The 19,040-nt window shown below is 37.9% G+C and overlaps 1 protein-coding gene across 1 annotated transcript in view; it reads left to right on the top strand.

Annotated features, from left to right (window-relative positions):
- LOC107591035 (T-cell immunomodulatory protein-like) overlaps window positions 1-19,040 on the top strand; it is a 158,985-nt gene that overhangs the window by 135,777 nt on the left and 4,168 nt on the right. The window contains exons 15-17 of the mRNA XM_016280039.1: window positions 7,873-7,997; window positions 12,753-12,835; window positions 14,157-14,274. Coding sequence (XP_016135525.1) covers window positions 7,873-7,997; window positions 12,753-12,835; window positions 14,157-14,274 — 326 coding nt within the window. The remainder of the gene's footprint in view (window positions 1-7,872; window positions 7,998-12,752; window positions 12,836-14,156; window positions 14,275-19,040) is intronic.

Here is a 19,040-nt window from a genome sequence, read left to right as displayed (position 1 = left end):
TTGCTGAAATCAAAACAGGGACGATAATAGGTGAACGCCAGCCAATGAGATTGCCGTTTGCGCATTAGTTCCGCCTACTAGCGGAGAAAGCGGTCGTTTTTAAAAGCGGAAGAATTCCGAAGGAACTCCGTTATTTTGACTGCAAAATACCACAAAGAATATCGTTTACATGTGGCGCGCATAGGTAGCGAGTCAATTCTCTCTCTCTCTCTCTCTCTCTCTCTCTCGCTGCGTGTGTGTGAAACAAAGCGACGGCGAGTAGTGCGCCTTCACACTAGAGTTTACGGTACGTTGTGCGTTGCACATCCATTCAGTTGAACTAAAAAACAGCACAGATCGCTTGATGGAGAGTGAAACTCTGAAGCGCTCAGTCAGAGAGTGTTCGGCGAGTGAAAATATATCTGTGCTAAACTTATACTTAGCCTCCAACTCACACACTGGCGAGTAAAATCTGAGAATTTATTAGCAATTGGCAAATATTAGACATCATTTAGTCGCCCAGAGTGAAGATTTAGTCGCCTATGCGAGTGATTTACTCGCAATGTAGAGGGTTGTTGTGTCTGTATTGTTTTATGTCCATGTATCATTTTATGTCCAGCTGCTGTTATATGTCCATCTTTAATTCTCTGTCTTGTCTGTCATTCTGTCGGTTTTGTCTTTCTATTGTTCTATTCATTATTATGTGTATATTTCATTCCATGTATCTATTGTTCTATCATTCTGTTATTCTATCATTGTGTCTTTCTGTCTGTTGTTCATTCTATATATCTGTGGTTCTATCAATCTGTCATTCTTTCTGTCTATCCCCCACACACAGTTTACCATGTGAAGAGTTAAGGAGTGACAGGGAGCTGATGGCACTCCCACAGAAAACACAGAGGAATAGATAAATAAAAGCAATCACCATTTCAGCACAGAAACTGTTAGTAGAGCTTAGTGACACTGTGGCCCATCGTCCCTCGGTGCTCTGATGCTGAACTTCTAACTACAGTTCTGTGATCAATGTCCTGCTGTAATTGGAGAGATTGTGGCAGGGTTTCTGGGGTCAGCTGAAGGACAGTAATGGGGTGTATGTTGTACGCGGAGTGGAGAACAGGCCAGGTTGTATTAGGGACCTTATTCCCTCAGGCTCTCATTGGCCAGTAATGAAACACAGCACAGCAAGACTTATTGCACCTTTAGACTCGAGCTCAGGACATGGGGACGGCGGTATTTTTGCTGCTGTCTGCAATTGCTCTCCCTCTCTCTATTTGAGGACAAAGTAACTGAGGACAAAGTAAGTAACCTCAGATCCCATGAAGGCAACATTGTTCATGTGCTGTCCTGATAAGTTTAAAATAACTAGAAAAATACCTACTTTAACTGGATCATTGAAAATAACTCACTTTTAAATCAGCTTGCACTCGCCACAAGAGTTATCTTGCTATTAAATTATCTGAACTGAACCGAGTCGACTAAACCAAACAAATTATACTGTGTTTTCTCAATTGGCTTAATTGAGGAGCAACCTACAGTTTCTAAGCTAACATCTCTTCCAGCAAGAAATATTCTTCAGACCAATTACAAGTTAATTAGGACTGTGCCTCAGACAACCTGTGACAAATTCATTAGTCTACCAATTAAAAATGTGTTGTGTACCATCACAAATTAAAATATTTTAATACAAAACACAAAATATATTGTGTGTGTATTAAATTTAGCATCAACTGCATTTGTTTTCTTCTTTTTAATCATTTTGTTAGTTGTGAGTGGGAATTTATGTATGAATATTTGTATAGCCTGTAGGTAAATGTGCATTTGTAGAAGGTGGGGTGAGGGGCATCCTCTCAAATCATATCAAGAGTGATAAGGTACTTCAGAGTGTTTTGTTTTCATGCTTGTATAATTGGACTGACCCTTGCAGTACTAAGCTAATGAATGAGAGTTGTAAGTAAACAGAGAGAATGTGAGCAGAAAAAGGTGAAGTATGGAGGCAGACACAAGAGGAGGGAGAGAGGAGGCTGACGCAGAATGAGGAGAAAAAGATGCAGATCAATATGGGGCTCGAGACTGTTCTCATTAATTAGCCAAATGAATGTGCTGTATAATGAACAGCCCCTCTGAATCATCACAGTGAGGGACACACACAGACACACTCTTACATATCCTGCACACTCATATTCAGGCACAGATGGAATCTGCTCACTTTTTAGTATTCTCTTCATTGATTTTAGGGAGGAATGTCTGCAGAGTTCTGCATACTGATTTTAAACTAGATCAGATATGTTAAACAGAGCTGAGATTTCGACTGTTTTTGGTAGCTGTTATTGACATATAAATCAGTCAAATTTAAAATGTTTGTTATAATTTGCATTGTGACCCAATTAAAATGGTAATACCGTAGATTAAGGAACACGATTCTCTATTAACTAGTTGCTTATTACCATGCATATTACTTATTGGTTGTGTATTAATACTTATAAAGCACATAGTAATGCCTTATTCTATAAACATGACCACTACAGCAACTACCTCACTTCCTATTAATTATCAGCAAATAAGGAGTTTAGTGAGGAAGACTCTTGTCTTCTGTGAATAGGTTCCCTAATCTAAAGTATTGCCATTAAAACTTTAATTGCTTGTTTTTATCAAAAAAAATGTTTTATAGCAGCTTTTAATTGAAATGTAAATAACAGTTGCCTCACAAACCCGTAATAATGAATGATACATTTAGCTGTGCCTTTGTTTAGTGTGAAAAACACTTTTTTCACTTCTAGTTTTGTATACTACTTTATTTTAATGCTGAAGAAATAATCAAATGACTAGGATCTATATTTTTAATTGAGCAATGTTTAATTCAACAATGATTTTTCAGTTAAATTTTTTTATTCAAATTATTCACCTAATACTCTTTATTAAATCTTAAATTAAACAAAAAATTAAAAAATAGAAAGAAAAGAAAAGAAAAAAAGTGAAATATAAACAGTTTTGTCCAAGAGTTTTGGTCCCCACTCAATTTAATGAGAGAAGATTTCTAGAACTAATAACTAATTAATTACACAGTTCCATAGAAGTATTTGAATTATACTGCAGGTACTGATTCTGAGTGGGCTTGTTTATTTCCAAAATGACAAGAATCGTATTGTCTCTGTCTCTCACACATTTAGGTGATAACACAAGTCTAATGTCTCTCGAGCCCATTCACCATCTTCCTCTCTCTCTTCTCCCTCATTCACGCTCTCATATATGTGCCGTGAAGTGTAGTTTAGCCTGCGGCTGGAGTGAGAGGTACGATTAGTATTGATCACAGCTTTTGTCCCTTTCTGAATCTCCCAGAGCAAATATAGACCCCCACCCATTCACAAGCCAACAAGATTATCCCCTCTTTCCTGCCATCTTTTTCCAATGTCTCCTGTGATCAGAAACACTCCGTTTTAAATCACGCAGCCTTAAAATATAAGTAGGCATGCTAGTGCCAACCACAAGTACATGTATCTTTATGATCGTGATCTGGATCATCATGGTTGTGGAGCAAAAGAGAGGATCTCTGCTGGTGTTAGCACCTCTCTGTCTCTGGTTATCACTCCAATCCATCAAAATCACGAAGAGAGCACATTCACACTCATCACATATACTGTATCATCTGCTTCCTCCCCATGAAGAGCGATAGAGAGAATGACTGTGATAATGACCTTTGTTGGAGACTCTTTTCTCAGTAATTGATCTGAACGCCTTCTTTTTTCCACTAGGACAGCTTGAAGTCCTTTCATTATGTTCAGTGCACATATAGAGAGAGAGACATCTGACCTAATGCAGTTCTTTCTTCTATAATTACCACTCTTGCTGGCTCTCTTTCTGTCCTGCTCTTACGAGATTGAAAATTCAAAGCCGCTCTATTGGTGTGATAAACAGAACTATACGTTGGCCATGCATTAGTAATCACTGCAAATACACACACACACAATAGAGAAATAAAATGACAACAACTTTGAATATAGCCAGCAGAAAAAACAATCCGCACACGGTTATATGCAGGGCTGAAACCTCCTCAAAAAATCTGTTGTAATGCTTAATCAGAGGCCGTAAAAAAGTGAAAAGTGCAAAAGTAAAAATTGCAGCAAAACGTTTTCGAGAATATTGGATATATCTTGATATTGGATATTGGAATATTGGATCATATCTTGATATTGGACATCTGGCCAAGGTTATTATAGTTTTGAATTTTTTAATTAGTTTTATTTTAATATCGTTTTCAAATTTGCTATACAATTCAGTTTAGTTTTTATTTGTTTCATTAATATTGTTGTTAGTTTTAGTTTAGTTTTTATTTTGTGAATGCATTTTTATTTAGTTTTTATATAGTTTAGTTTCAGTTTTAATTAAAGTTTAGCAGAATTAACAGATCACTTCCAGAGAGCAGGCCAAAGAAAGACTTGGGCATAAAAGGCAATAAGGCATAATTTAGCCTTAGTGATGCAAATGTCTAGCGACACTAAATTAACGCATACTGAGATTGATTAAATGGTAAAAGTATACAAATATACGCCAGAATGAATCAGGCAAGCCTTTTTTACTAAATAAATCTACACAAGTTGTGCTTAATGTCATCTAATGATGTGTATTGAGATATTTAATATGACAATAAATGTAGCCTAATTTGGTTATGACGGTTAGATGTCTTTTTTCTTTTTTTTAACAATCATAATATACTGTAACGGTCGTGTCTTGCTCACTTTTCTGTGAACAACTGCGTATAAATCATAACTGGGACTAATGAAATTCAATAATAACGGCAATCACATTTAACAGTAGGCTAAAGGCTCATATCTGAATGTTCTTTTCATTTATTAAGAATTATAAGCGTGTTTATGATGTGATTTAGCCTATGCACATTTGTCCGAAAGCCTAGCAGAGTGATCACAAGATGCTATGCTCAAGTTTTGTGTTGTTTTCAGAAAGGATGCACGTTCTCAACTTTTTTTCTGTTAATTATGACGTTAATTACTTTTAATACTGGTAATTTCAAACAATAAAGTTATAAAACAATAATTAAAAAAACAATATTTACATATAATGTGCACACAGAATACATTTGACCTCAAAATCTAGTAAGGCCTACTCACACCAAGTCTGTTTTTCCCTCATGCAGTCTGCATGACAACTTTCATTTTACATCTTTTTGAATTCCTGCCTGCCAAGTCAAAAATATTGTGCTGTGATTGTGCTAAAATATCGATCTGTTCTTTTTTTTATTTTTTTTTAATAATTCATGTATTCATACTTGTGGCAAGATTGACTACAATTTGACGATGGGCTCTCTGTGAGGTCTGATTACAAAAAACTGTTTGTGAACATTTCGTCTTTTTGAGTCATTCAGTCGTTCCAGGTTCTTTCTCTTTCCCTCTCTCTGCACTTGATGTCATTCTGGCTTTGAGTGGCCATATTTTCGCTCTGCTGTTTTCTGTGACGGTAGCGTGATAAGATGGGAAATGCTGCTGGGGGCCTCTGGAAGACTCCACTTGTCTCCCTCAGAGCAGACACGTGTCGCTACACACAAATCAGTGTCTGGATCAAGCCGCCATTTTGGCTCGGCGAGCGGCTGTTCCTCTCTAAACTCTCTAATCCCTCAGGCCCAGGCAGCATCGCCACCATTTGTTCCTTTTATCGCTCCACAAGCACCAAATCGACAGGGCAAAGAATGGTTTCTATAGCGACGCTAGACCCAAGATAATTTAACCAACAGGGTTGCTTGGGGAGATGATCTCGACTGATGGGTTTAGGCTGATAGAGTGTGTTTGTGTGGACACCAGAATCTGCTTTCAGTCTATGTTTGCTTCTAATATACTGTGTTGTGTTCTTTCAATCTGCTTCTGAAGTATGCATTGTGGCTAGCAGGTCCATTTTTTCAAGTTAGAGACAGATACACTTGTAAACTATTTCTCCTTTTTTCCCACTCGCTCTCCAGAGTGCTTTCCACCTGCCGGTTGTTTGTCAGATTGAAGCTATTTTCTCTCTCTCTCTTTTTGCCTTGCATGCATTAGAGTACATCTTCTACCGAAATGGTCCTACAGTTGTAGTTAGAGTGAATATGTGCTCTTGCACTTGTGCGGACTGTGGTTGAGTGAGCGTGTGAGTAGGTGTGTGTGTAGGAGGCGAGCTACAGCTCTATTAGCTTGTCTTGCACCTCAGCTTGTGCTCGGCTAGCTGAGTCCTCTTTGTTTTGTGGATGCTGTCACTCATATGTGTGTGCGTGTGGTTTCCCTACTACTACAAACCCTCATCCAAATAGCATTGAACCCCAGTTTGAAAACCCCTGGTGTGTAGGGACCCTCAGAGGGCCACAAAGATGGCAGGGGGTCCGTGGAAGACTTGAGACAACTGGAGAGGGCTTTTCAAACTGTATTTAATGTATTTGCTCAATTTTTTATTAAATGTTTAACACAAAAATTTAACACACTGCTTTGAAATTATATTGATTGTAAAATGTTCTGTAAAAAAAATTTACTTTTTTTTTTTCTTTTAAGAAATTAATACTTTTTTTCAGCAAGGATGCATTAAATCAGTCAAAAGTGACAATAAAAACATTTATCATTTAGATACTTTCTATTTCAAATAAAGGCTGTTCTTTTGAACTTTCTGTTCATCAAGAATCCTGAAAAACATGATACAGTTTTCACAAAAATATTAAACAGCACAACTGTTTTCAACATTGACGATAATAAGAATGATTAAATAAATTATTATTATTATTATTATTAAATTATTTGAGCAGCAAATCAACATATTATTGATGATGATTTCTGAAGGATTATGTGATGCCGAGGACTGAAAATTCAGCTTTGCTAACAAAGGAATACATTACATTAAAAATATATTAATATAGGAAACCATAATTTTCATTTAAAATTATATATTTTTTTCGTACTGTATTTTTGGTCAAATAAATGCAGCATTTATGAGCATAACTAATAGTGGGTAGAGAAAAATATATTAATTGTGTGTGTGTACACAGTGTAAATGGGTCTTCATGAACATATACTGCATTGCTGCCTTTATATTATAGAAAAGGGGATCATCATTTTTGGGGGGTTTTGGCATCAGAATGAAAACTCTTACACCATGAGGGCGACATGGTCTATAAAACATTGTATACTTCACTACTAGAGCAAGAGTACAAAAGATAATTCTTGTTTTGTTTTATATTGGCTAAGGATCTGTTCCTGGTCAGTGAGACTCGCTCTACATTTTCCATCAGATTGCATCCAGAATTCCAGTACTGCTATTATGTGCCAAAGGGAAGTTATTAGGAGACCCTTGTTCTCTCTCTCTCTCTCTCTCTCTCTCTCTCTCTCTCTCTCTTCCTCTCTTTTTTTTTCTTTTTTTCTCTCTCTCTCTCTCTCTCTCTCTTTCTTCTCTCTTATGCATAAAAAAATTTTCAAAGTATCTTCTTTTGTGTTCCACAGAAGAAAGAAAGTCATACCAGTTTGAATCAACATGAGCATGAGTAAATGATGACAGAATTTATTTATTTTGGTTACCTACCCCTTTAAAGCAATCGTAGCCTGTAAAATATGTTAGTATGCAGGTTTCTGCATTAGTTTGTTGAGGTTGCTTTAAAGCTCATGAGGATCTGAGCAAGAACCCTTCATATGCTGAGATCTTTTATTATAACAAGCCTTATTTATGGATGACACTAATGGCAGCAATTTTTTCTGTTTTCTCCTCTTTCATCTTCTCCTCCCCCTCCCTCACCTGTTCATGTCCTGTTTCATACCTTACTCTTCCCTCCCCCTCACACTCGGCTGTTCTCTCTTTCACCTCACTCCTCCACCCTCAATCCCACTCTCTCCCTCCTACAATTCCTCTTCACACATCCTCTCTCTCTCTCTGCAGCGGGGCAGCTCAGCCAGTCGGCTCATCTCGCGCTCCAGCTGCCCTACACCGTGCTCGGTCTGGGGCGCAGCGCCAACTTCCTGGATCACCTGTTTGTGGGCATCCCCCGGCCCCCTGGAGGGAAGGTACAGACATACCTACTCCCACATGCTCACAGACACTCGCCATATGGAGGGAGGAGGGAGGAATCATGGGTAGAAAGGCCCCGGGAGAGGAAGAGCATACAGATGGCCTGGTTTACTTCTATCTGCTCTTTTTCTGTGTCTGAAAACGGAAACATTGTGTCTGACACTATATATTATAGTATGTCAGACCCAATGTTTCCTTTATGTGACCCTGGACCACAAAACCAGTCATAAGGGTCAATTTTTCGAAATTGAGATTTATACATCATCTCAAAGCTGAATAAATAAGCTTTCCATTGATGTATGGAACATGTTTGTTTGGATAGGACAATATTTGGCCGAGATACAACTATTTGAAAATCTGGAATCTGAGGCTGCAAAAAATCTAAATATTGAGAAAATCGCCTTTAAAGTTGTCCAAATGAAGTTCTTAGCAATGCATATTACTAATCAAAAATGAAGTTTTAATATATTTATAGTAGGAAATTTACAAAATATCTGCATGGAACATGATCTTTATTTAATATCCTAATGATTTTTGGCATTAAAAAAATCTATAATTTTGACCCATACAATGTATTTTTGGCTACAAATATACCCCAGTGATTTAAGACTGGTTTTGTGGTCCAGGGTCACATATAGGAATATATATGGTAACACTTTAGTATAGCGACCAACTCTCACTATAACTAGTCGCTTATTAGCATGTCTATTATTAACATATTGGCTGTTTATTAGTACTTATAAAGCACATATTCTGCATGACCTGATTCTACATCCCTAATCCTACCCAATACCAAAACTTAACAACTACCTTACTAACTATTAATAAGCAGCAAATTAGGAGTTTATTGAGGCGTCTATTGAGGAGTTAATGGCGAGAATTGGACCTTAAAATAAAGTGTGACTAATATATATCCTACATTATATATGTATATATATGTATATATATATATATATATATATATATATTTCTTGTTTATTGACGATTATAGAGATGTATAGCCAAGATAGTGCTTACATCTCTCTATCATTTCCAGGTTTTCAAATTATCGTGGTGTTTTTTTTTTTTTCCTGTCGTCCCTGTCTGGTTTTAGATTTGAAATCTCTCCCTCCCTCCTCTTCCTCTAGAATTCCCCAAGTGCTGTTCATTTAAATTTAAGACGTCAGCTTCCTCTGCTGTCAGTGAGCTAAACAGAGGTCTTTATCAAATAGTGATTAGAATTGCAGATTTGATTTACCAACACACTCACACATGAATACATGCACATGCATGCACATTCACAATAACACAAAACTTGCGCATGAGCAACCCTTGCGTACAGCAATTTGCTTTGTTGTGTTTTTAATAGGGCTGGCGATATAACACATTCATTCAGTACAATTAATTATTTGTAAAAATAACACAAAAATGGCATGTTTAATTGTGCCTTCTGACCCATATGCTACTACAGCCAAAACAACTCGCCAAGCCACAATTACTGAGAACTGTTCACACAGTTTGCATTAACAAACAGCTGCATGAAGCATAGAACATAATGAAATTGAACACAGGAGTCTTGAGGCATGCTTTTTAAAAGTTGAACTGTTTTTAACCTTACAAGGTGTCTTTAAAATTCAGTGCTTATGATGCAAGACACTGGAAAAACAAGACACAACACAATGGCTGAAAAATTTTCTTCTAGCATTTGGAAATAGTACGATATAAAGATTTTTAAAGGTGCTTTTTTTTCGATTTTTGTTCTTCTGCTACACTAATTATCTTGATTTGAGGGCTTTTCTCAGCAAATATTGATATATGTGATTAATTGCATATTCATTACAGTTTTTAATTGACCTAAAGTAGGTTTTTTTGTATCCTAGAGAATGAGAGACTTTGCCAGAGAATTTCCTCACAAAGGCTTTGCATATGAGGTTGTTTTTCTGACACAGATGAATGTTTATATACAGCATACCTACAGTTCCTGCTGACAGCTCCGGTTTGGGCTCTGAACTCTCAGAGCTCGTGTGGAGAAGGGAAAGTGGCTCAGCCTTCTCTATCGTTTTCATATCTCTAATCTCTCAACAACACAAGTTACCACGTCAGAAGAACATTGTGGAAAAACACATGGCTCAATATTGCAGAATCAGAGCTTCATTTTATTACATGTTGAACTTGAAAAATTTGGTTGACACTTGGGTAACAGTGTCCTTGTTACACGTAACATGTACTAATAACAGTAAATTATGCGTTACTAACCCTAAACTAAACCCTAACCCTAGAGTAAGTACATGTTGTTAATTAATATTACTCAGTGTTTATTTGTGTAATTACACTGTAACAAGTAAACCAAAATTAACTTGAAGTAATTAGTGCATAAATCTTGCAGTCAGCACAAGCAATGAAATGTTTGTTTTTCCCACATATTAGACAGGTGCACTCTTAAATTACATTATCATCTCATCTCTTTACATTTGCAATATCCTCCATCTATTTTTATAAAAAAGCCCCATTGCGTTCTCTCTGTTGCATAATCGTAAGGCCAGGGCCTGTCGGTTACTGTAACTCTTAAATGTGTGGGCTTGAGCTGCCCTCCCTCTTTAATGCTCAGAGCAGCAGTAGAGGCTCTTTGACTGTAACAAATCTTTGTCTTTCAGTCAGTGCCCACGGTTGACCTCTGCAGTAAGCACAGCCTCGACTCCCCACAGGGAGACCGAATACCACCCCATCCCTTCCAATTGCAAGCCTCATCCATACTCACTAAAGACACATGCTAAAAATATCTAGTTCAGACCCCACACTCTTCCTCAACCATGCGTGTTCACGCGCATACCATAATGTTGAGTTATGATAAATGTTGTCGGAAATTAAAATCTGTACCCCTGGAGGATTCCCTCAAAAAGACGGATTTAACGTTTGCTACTAATTGCTGTCGAGAAACAAGTTGAAAAGGGAAAATTACCTTTGTAATTGATAGAGGTACTGTCTTCATAATACATTAAAGCTTACAGAAATGTCCCTTCCTCTAATGAACTTTTTTGCAAATAGCTGGGGGAATAGACGACTGTTGATGCTGCTTCATATTTGGAGGCTTATTAACGGCATGATGCACTGAAAATGATGCCGGTTTCTCCTGCTGAAAGACTTATGATTTCAACACAAATGGAAAAGGCTGTTTTCATTGGATCTCCCATGTTGGTTCTGTCAGTGCTTAATTGTTATTAGTATCGCTCTAAGAGCAGAGTAAATATTTGACAAATTAGCAATTCGGTTGGCCTGCGTAGAGTATTTGATGTGAACATCATACATGGGGTTAGCGGCTGAAGAATTTGATTGGGTTGTAGCCAGTTTGAGCTAACAGAGTTGAACTTCACAGATATTTTTAGAACTTGTTTTGTGTAGCTTTGATCACCTGCCTGCAAATGGCTTCCCACCTACTCATCTGCACTTTAAAGTGATGCTGAATTCTCTGATTGGACTTGCTCTCTTCAGTAATAGCACTGAAGCTTCACTTCACGCTGAGAATATCAGCACCTGAAGCGTGGCTCTCCCTCTAGCTTGTAAAAGTTTAGTTAAACAGCCTAAATGTGGGCTAAATTGGGTGACGAGGGATGTTGGAACATTGTATCAGCCATTATGTATTTAAAGCTGCAGTCCTTAACTTTTTTTGGTTAAAAATGATCCGAAATCAATATTTGAGCAAGTGCATAACCAGCCAGTGTTCAAAACTGTCGCCTTACTTTAGTCCGATTCACAATGGTAATCTTATAATAATGTTTTCTAATTTGAGTGGTACGGGTAGGTTTTCACGGGAAATTCGAGCATGACACTGCGTCATCACGTCACGTCTGTAAACATAAAGAAGTTGTCTACTAGGCTATCGCATGTGAGGATCCTCCAGGTGGCCGATCGTTTATAGCCTTTTCTCACAGCAGCCAGAATAATTAAATGTATCATTTTGATGGCGGATTGCAATCCATGAAGGACTATGAAACACATGTGACTGAAATTAAATTATTCCCGTTTTAAATGTGCATCTGATTACAGAAAGCCTGAGATTACACAAGATTTGTATTTAAAGAAAACCAGTTCGAAGGAAGAATAATTTGCTTTTTGGGTTAAAAGAATGTCTTTATATGAAATTTGAATGGTATGACACACTACATACACATAGTCACGCAATGCTGATGTTGTTAACATTAACAATTTGAGAACAAAGTATAACAATAATAATAATTTGCATGGTCTGATGTGATATGAGCTAATCGAACGTTAGATTTAATCACCATTGGTAGCGCGATTTATTGTAATACTTTTTTCCTCAGTTGGTCAGAACAAAAGTGGCTTGTTACTTGTTCTGATGACAATATCCGGTGAAAATTCTTATTTGGGTCACATTCCACACTAGAGCCGTGCCGGCGCACAACCCACGCAATGAAAATAATTCTGCAAGTAACTGCAGTTGCAGGTTTCAAACAGAGATGGCGACAAAGAGGCCAAACATACAGACTGCAGCTTTAATGATGACTAAAGATAGGCATGTGTTAAACATGACCTCTTCTCCGTTAAGACCCCTCACTTCAATAATGTCCAATTATACAATAATACAATCTTTTGCAAATCCCCCCCGTCTTCCACAGAGGCACATCAGCTCTAGTGCATGTTTGCCAAAGGACAGCTGCAGAAATTGAATGTGCTGTAATTTCCATAATGGCAATTGTACTAATATTCTTTGCGCTCGCTCTCTCTCTTCCATCATATTCTTTCTCCTGCAGGACGTGAGGAAACAGGAATGGACCGCTATCATTCCTAACTCCCAGCTCATCGTTATACCATACCCACAGAATGACCCTAGCAGGTACACACACACACACTGGGTTTTGTGTTTTATAAGGACTTTCCGTAGACACGATTTTTATACTGTACAGACTTTACATTCTATCCTCTAACCATAAAACCATTACAGAAAACAATCTTGTTTTTACATTTAAAAAAATTATTATAATAATAATACTAATCATTTAGTATGATGATGATGCTCATAATTTTGTCCCCACAACATGAAAAATTTAGGTTTTGCTATTCTTGTAGGGACATTTGGTCTCCACAATGCAGGTAATACCTGGACCACACACATTCTTAAGTAGGAAATCTGTATTCAAGATCCGAAATTAACTTTTATTTATGGAAAAATTTACTAGGCAGTTATATAAACAATACTGTAAGCATGGTTAAAAGTAACTATTGATTAACAATTAATCATTTTTTACATTATATTTATCTTTTTTTATTATGTTATATATGATGATATATATTATGAATAAATAATCATATTTTTGTCAATATACTAATTACTATTACTTTTTTCCTATAAATGTAAGGGGCTGTTATTATAAAAAAAGAACAAATTTACATTTTACAATAAATAAATTTTTTTCCACAATGTTTCTGTGTACACTTTACTAATAGTTCCTACATTCACTAATATCCAGTAGAGATGCAAACTCACAGCCAGTTAGAGAGAATAAACTTAAAAGCGTAATAAACTTGTTCAAGTAATTAAAAGCAGTGTCACACTGTCACTGCATCCGTCACTAGCCTTAATCAAGACCATGAGAAGGTATTTCCTCATGCATTAATATTTAATGTGTTTACCAGCACAGCCAAAATGTATCTTAATGAAGCTGTTCACCAATCTTTATCATAAATATTTGAGCAGATCACTTGATTTCCTGCTATTCCCCACAGACCCCGTTCGGGCTCCTTCAGCTGCCTTTTTGCTTTCAAACAACTCGCAATGATAAACAGAGCATCTCTCGTTCCATTCTCTCCAGTAAATGGAGAGCGTTCCACCTCTCGCGCTGTCTGTCTGTTATTTAAAGCGGCTCATCTTGATGTCCTGATGTTTCGGCTTGTCAGAGAATGCGTCAGGACTGATTATATTTAGCTTTCTCAGGTTCTTTGAATCATCGCGCAAGAAGGTACACAGAGCTAATATGAGTTTTCTTCAGTGCTGTAAACTCCACATGTCACTGTTTTGATGATCTACACAGGTTTCGCTCGGTGTAATGTCTTTATGTGCTGTCTCACATCGTTTCCGAGTTTTGAATGATGTTTGAAGTTTTAAAGATGGTGCTCTGAAAAGTTTTCTTTTGTCTTTCTGTCTTGTGTTTTTCTAGCTGGAGTGCAAAGCTCTACCTAACCCCCAGTAATATAGTCTTATTGACAGCGATAGCACTGATTGGCGTGTGCGTCTTTATTCTCGTCATCATCGGGATACTACACTGGCAGGAGAAGGTGAGAACGAACATCTCATCCTTTTATTTTCAGCCTCTCTGACTCTGATCTGAGCCTGATTGCACATCACTCGCTCCTACTGTGGATGTGCTTGAAACACTCCAGCATCTGCGAAGGATTGTGGCCTCACACAGACTCATCCCTTGGTCTTTGTTCTGCACATGTGTGTGAAGATGAGCAGATGGGTGTGTCTGTGTGTGGCCCTGCCCTCCGGCTCTCTCCGAGGGTGCTCCACACGCACTGCTATGCCGCTAATTGCTTTGTTCTGTCCTTTCAGCATATCAAATCTGTTCCTCACTATCCCATACAACATGTCCTCCAGGGTGTTATGTGTGAGTTTGTGCACGTGAACGCGGGAGTTTTTGTCTTTGTGTGTGGGAAGGTGATTGTTTGTTTTCTTGTACGTTATGTGTACCTCTGAATGTGTGAATTTGTGCCTTTTAAACACTCAGGATGGGTCACAACAGTTGGCTAATCAACTAGTTGTCCCACAACTGATTTGTGTGGATGATGAGTTGATCTAAAATGTAATTAGCGTGCCGCACTGGACTTTTAGCTGTTAGACAGTTTGCATGGTGTAACTCTTTCAGAAAAGTTACAGCTGTACACATTCAGACAGATATTTTTGACTATTGCGTCACATCCCATGCTGTTTTATAGACGGCATATCAAGTTTAAAATAGACCAACTTTTAAAGACCACTGCATTCTGTTCTAATCCGTTTTTAAGTGTTTTTGAATGCAGGAACATCTTATGTAACATTCCCCAAGAAACGTCCAATTGGGGTAAACATGAAACCATCTTTCCTTAAGACAAATTAGCCGACTAGTCTAGACTAGTTTAGAGTTGGTTTAAAAATAGCTCTAGAATTTCCCTGCTGAAAAAAAACATGCTTAGCTGGTTTAAGATCAGCCTAGCCAAGCTGGTGTTCAGTTGGGGTTTCCGGTCCCACTTTATATTAGGCAGCCTTAACTGCTATGTACTTGCATCAAAAAATAAGTACAATGTACTTATTGTGTTCATATTGTAATGCAGAACACTTCTGCTGCTATTGAAGTGGGATACTGGTAAGGTTAGGGACAGGTTTGGTGGTATGGGTGGGTTAAGATGAAAGAGACCGTGTAGTTATAAATGTAATTACAGAAATTTATTACAGATGTAATTACATGCAGGTATTTTTATATTTTCAAGTACAATATAAAAACCTGGCCATTATGTACACAATAAGTGCATTGTATCAAATTATTAATTTAAATGTAAGTACATAGTATTTGAGGCCACCTAATATAAAGTGGGAAAAGGTTTCCCAGACTGACCAGCAGAAAAATGCCAAAACCCCCTCTAAAACAGTGCTTCTCAATGTTATTAACTCCATGTGGACTTTGTACATTTTCATTGCAGAGTAACTTCTTATATATCCAAATATTAAAGGGTTAGTTCACCCAAAAATGAAAGTTCTGTCATTAATTACTCACCCTCATGTCGTTCCAAACCCGTAAGTCCTGGTAAATTAAGATATTTTTGATGCATTCTGAGAGCTCTCTGACCCTCCCATAGACAGCAAGGGTACTACCACGATCAACGTCCAGAAACGTAGTAAGGAAATTGGTAAAATAATCCATGTGACATCAGGGGTTCAACCGTAATATTATGAAGCTACGAGAATACTTTTTATCCGCAAAAGAAAAAAGAAAAAAAACTTTATTCAACAATTCGTCTCGTCCGTGTCACCCTGTAGCGCCATTTTGGAGAGTATCCACTGGACGTAAACAACATATGATGTTCTGTGTCAGCTGCGTCATGCGGATATGTTTTCTATGTTGTTTGTGCTTTGATTTGAATGAAAACAACATATCCATGTGGTGCGGCTGACACAGAACAACATACGCTGTTTGCGTTCAGTGGATACTCTCCAAAATGGCGCTAGGGTGAAGCGGAGGAGACGAATGGTTGAATAAAGTTTGTTTTTTTTCTTTTGCGCACAAAAAGTATTCTCATAGCTTCATAATATTACGGTTGAACCCCTGATGTCACATGGATTATTTTACCAATCTCCTTGCTACGTTTCTGGACGTTGATCGTGGTAGTACCCTTGCTGTCTATGGGAGGGCCAGAGAGCTCTCAGAATGCATCAAAAATATCATAATTTGTGTTCCGAAGATGAACGGAGGTCTTACGGGTTTGGAATGACATGAGGGTGAGTAATTAATGACAGAATTTTTATTTTTGGGTGAACTAACCCTTTAAGAACAGTTTGAATCTCCATTTTGTTGCCCCTTTAAGGCTTGTTTTGTCTTATTTTGAGCAATTTTAAGTACTCTTGAGTAAGTAATCCTAGTGGGCCCTGGCTCCCTGGTTGAGAACCAGTTTTCTAAAACCATCCAAAAGACCAAACTAAAAGACCAGCTAAGATCAGAACCAGATTAGGTTGATTTTAACTAGATTTTCTCTCTTCTGAATATATTCCTTTTTTTGTTACCAAAAGGTTTTTATAATTTGTGTTGTTTCTTATCAGTGCAAAGTTGTCACAAAACTAAGGATTTATGTTCATATTGCCCAAAAACCTTGCCTAGGGAGTTTGGAGGGTCCTGTAGATCTACAAATGTATACCACATGATACTTTGACACAGGATGCATGTTAGAAAACATAAAAAACAGAAGTAAATTAAAAAATAATGATATACTGTGAAGACTTGCAAATATTTGTTAAATAGCAACATTTCTTTCATTATTTTCACTCTGTCCCGTGTGCAGGGTATTTAGTGGGACACCTTTTTTGTCTTTTTATTCTTTTAAGAGCACCTGTTTGTGTTCATGTATTCAACGGTGTTATGCCGGTCCTGGCAGTGCTTTGAGTGCGCATGTGTACGAGGAGTGAAGAGCTGTTCTTGTGTTGGCGTCCTCTCAAAGCCATCTGCTGTGGGTGCCTGATTATGCGCACTGAAAACCATAATTGCTCTCTGCTCGGGGAAGCGCTTCCCACTACACGACCTTCATTTGAGTTGACACTGCATTAAAATAACATGCTGGCTCCATATCTCTCTTCCTCAGCCCTGCAATTATATATTTGACAAAAGGGACGAGAAAGGCTGAAGAAAGGCCTAGAGAGGGAGTATTTTGGCTCTTTGTCTTGTCTTGATGACTGCTTGATGGAGCATGGGCTTTCCTGATGCACATGTTCAGGTGACGATTAGCATTGCTCACTTATTCAGCTATTAAAAGGTCAGGAAGCAGCCCGTTTTCCTCCGACTGTCTGAGAGGAGCTCTGCAGCCCGGTTTTTCTCTGCACAAACTGACGCTGTGAGCTGTGTAGGCTGCAGGTGGTCTATTATCGCATGTTGCTACATTACCAGACTGTAACACATTATCACTCGCTTTTTCTGCGACTCTCTCCATTTATTGCAGCTTCTCGTGCTCCAAATATAGCACAGCTCCCCAAACATGCCCTGCTTCTAGTCATAGAGCTGCATTTGTGTAAATGTTTTTGCATGGAATTTCAGAACAAGAATGAGCGGATTGTCATTGTGTCCTGTTGTGCAGATTGACTTCAATATGTGACCCCTCATAAAAATGCATGTTCTCTTCGGACACGGCTTAAAACATCAGATATACAAAGCGTTTTTCTCTCTCTCTTTTTGTCTCTGCCCTCCATCTTCATTGCCCCCCATGACAGCTTGTAATTGAAGTGGCTTTAGTAGATAAGAGAGGGCAACCTGTAGTGCCTGTGAAAATAGCATTTGGAGAGGACTCAGCAGATCGCTCCATTTCTGTGGCCCGTTCCATTTGCATCCCTGTGGGAGGGGCGCGATATTAGAGGAGGATAAGACGCAGTATTTCCTTTTTGCCTCCGGCTCCTCTCTTCATCCTGCTCAATGTCGCGGGAAAGACACAAATAGATGAGGTACTGAGGTGTTCTGTATCATTTGCATGTCTGCATGGAGCAGAAACACACCTTGTCTTCCTGCATGCAGATGTCCTCGCTTAAAGAATTGCCTGAAGACATGTGTTAAGACATGATGACAAGAAAAATTTTCTGTTTTTGGTTTTGTTCTTTTTTTTTTATTATTGAATTTTTGGGTTATAATGACAAAAGGAGCTACACCATTTCAATTACTCAAAAAGAACGAGAAGCATACAGTTGCATCATGTGTTTCCTTTAGAAATTGGTTGATACTGGGTATTTAATTATGCTTTTTTTAGTACAAAAAAAGACTAAATTTCATTTATCAGTAAATTAAAATCAAATAAGCATTGACTTTTTGGAATTTTAAAGTTGCGACTGAAAACAGAAGTAGCGATAAATCTTATTTTTTCCATATTTTGACATACAGTGGTGTGGAAAAAGTGTTGGCCTCCTTCCTGATTTCTTATTTTTTTGTATGTTTGTCACACTTTAATGTTTCAGATCAAACTAATTTAAATATTAGTAAAAGATAACACAAGTGAACACAACATGCAGTTTTTAAATGAAGGTTTTTATTATTATGGGAAAACAAAATCCAAAACTACATGGCCCTGTGTGAAAAAGTGTTTGCCCCCTAAACCTAATAACTGGTTGGGCCACCCTTAGCAGCAACAACTGCAATCAAGCGTTTGCGATAACTTGCAATGAGTCTGTTACAGCGCTGTGGAGGAATTTTGGTCCACTCATCTATGCAGAATTGTTATAATTCAGCCACATTGGAGGGTTTTCGAGCATGAACCGCCTTTTTAAGGTCATGCCACAGCATCTCAATAGGATTCAGATCAGGACTTTCACTAGGCCA

Source organism: Sinocyclocheilus grahami, unplaced genomic scaffold (genome assembly GCF_001515645.1).
Source record: "Sinocyclocheilus grahami isolate Dianchi unplaced genomic scaffold, SAMN03320097.WGS_v1.1 scaffold136.1, whole genome shotgun sequence".
In the NCBI taxonomy this organism is placed as follows: Eukaryota; Metazoa; Chordata; class Actinopteri; order Cypriniformes; family Cyprinidae; genus Sinocyclocheilus; species Sinocyclocheilus grahami.
Note: the sequence above shows the minus strand (reverse complement) of the source record. Positions and strands in the feature narration are given on the sequence as shown.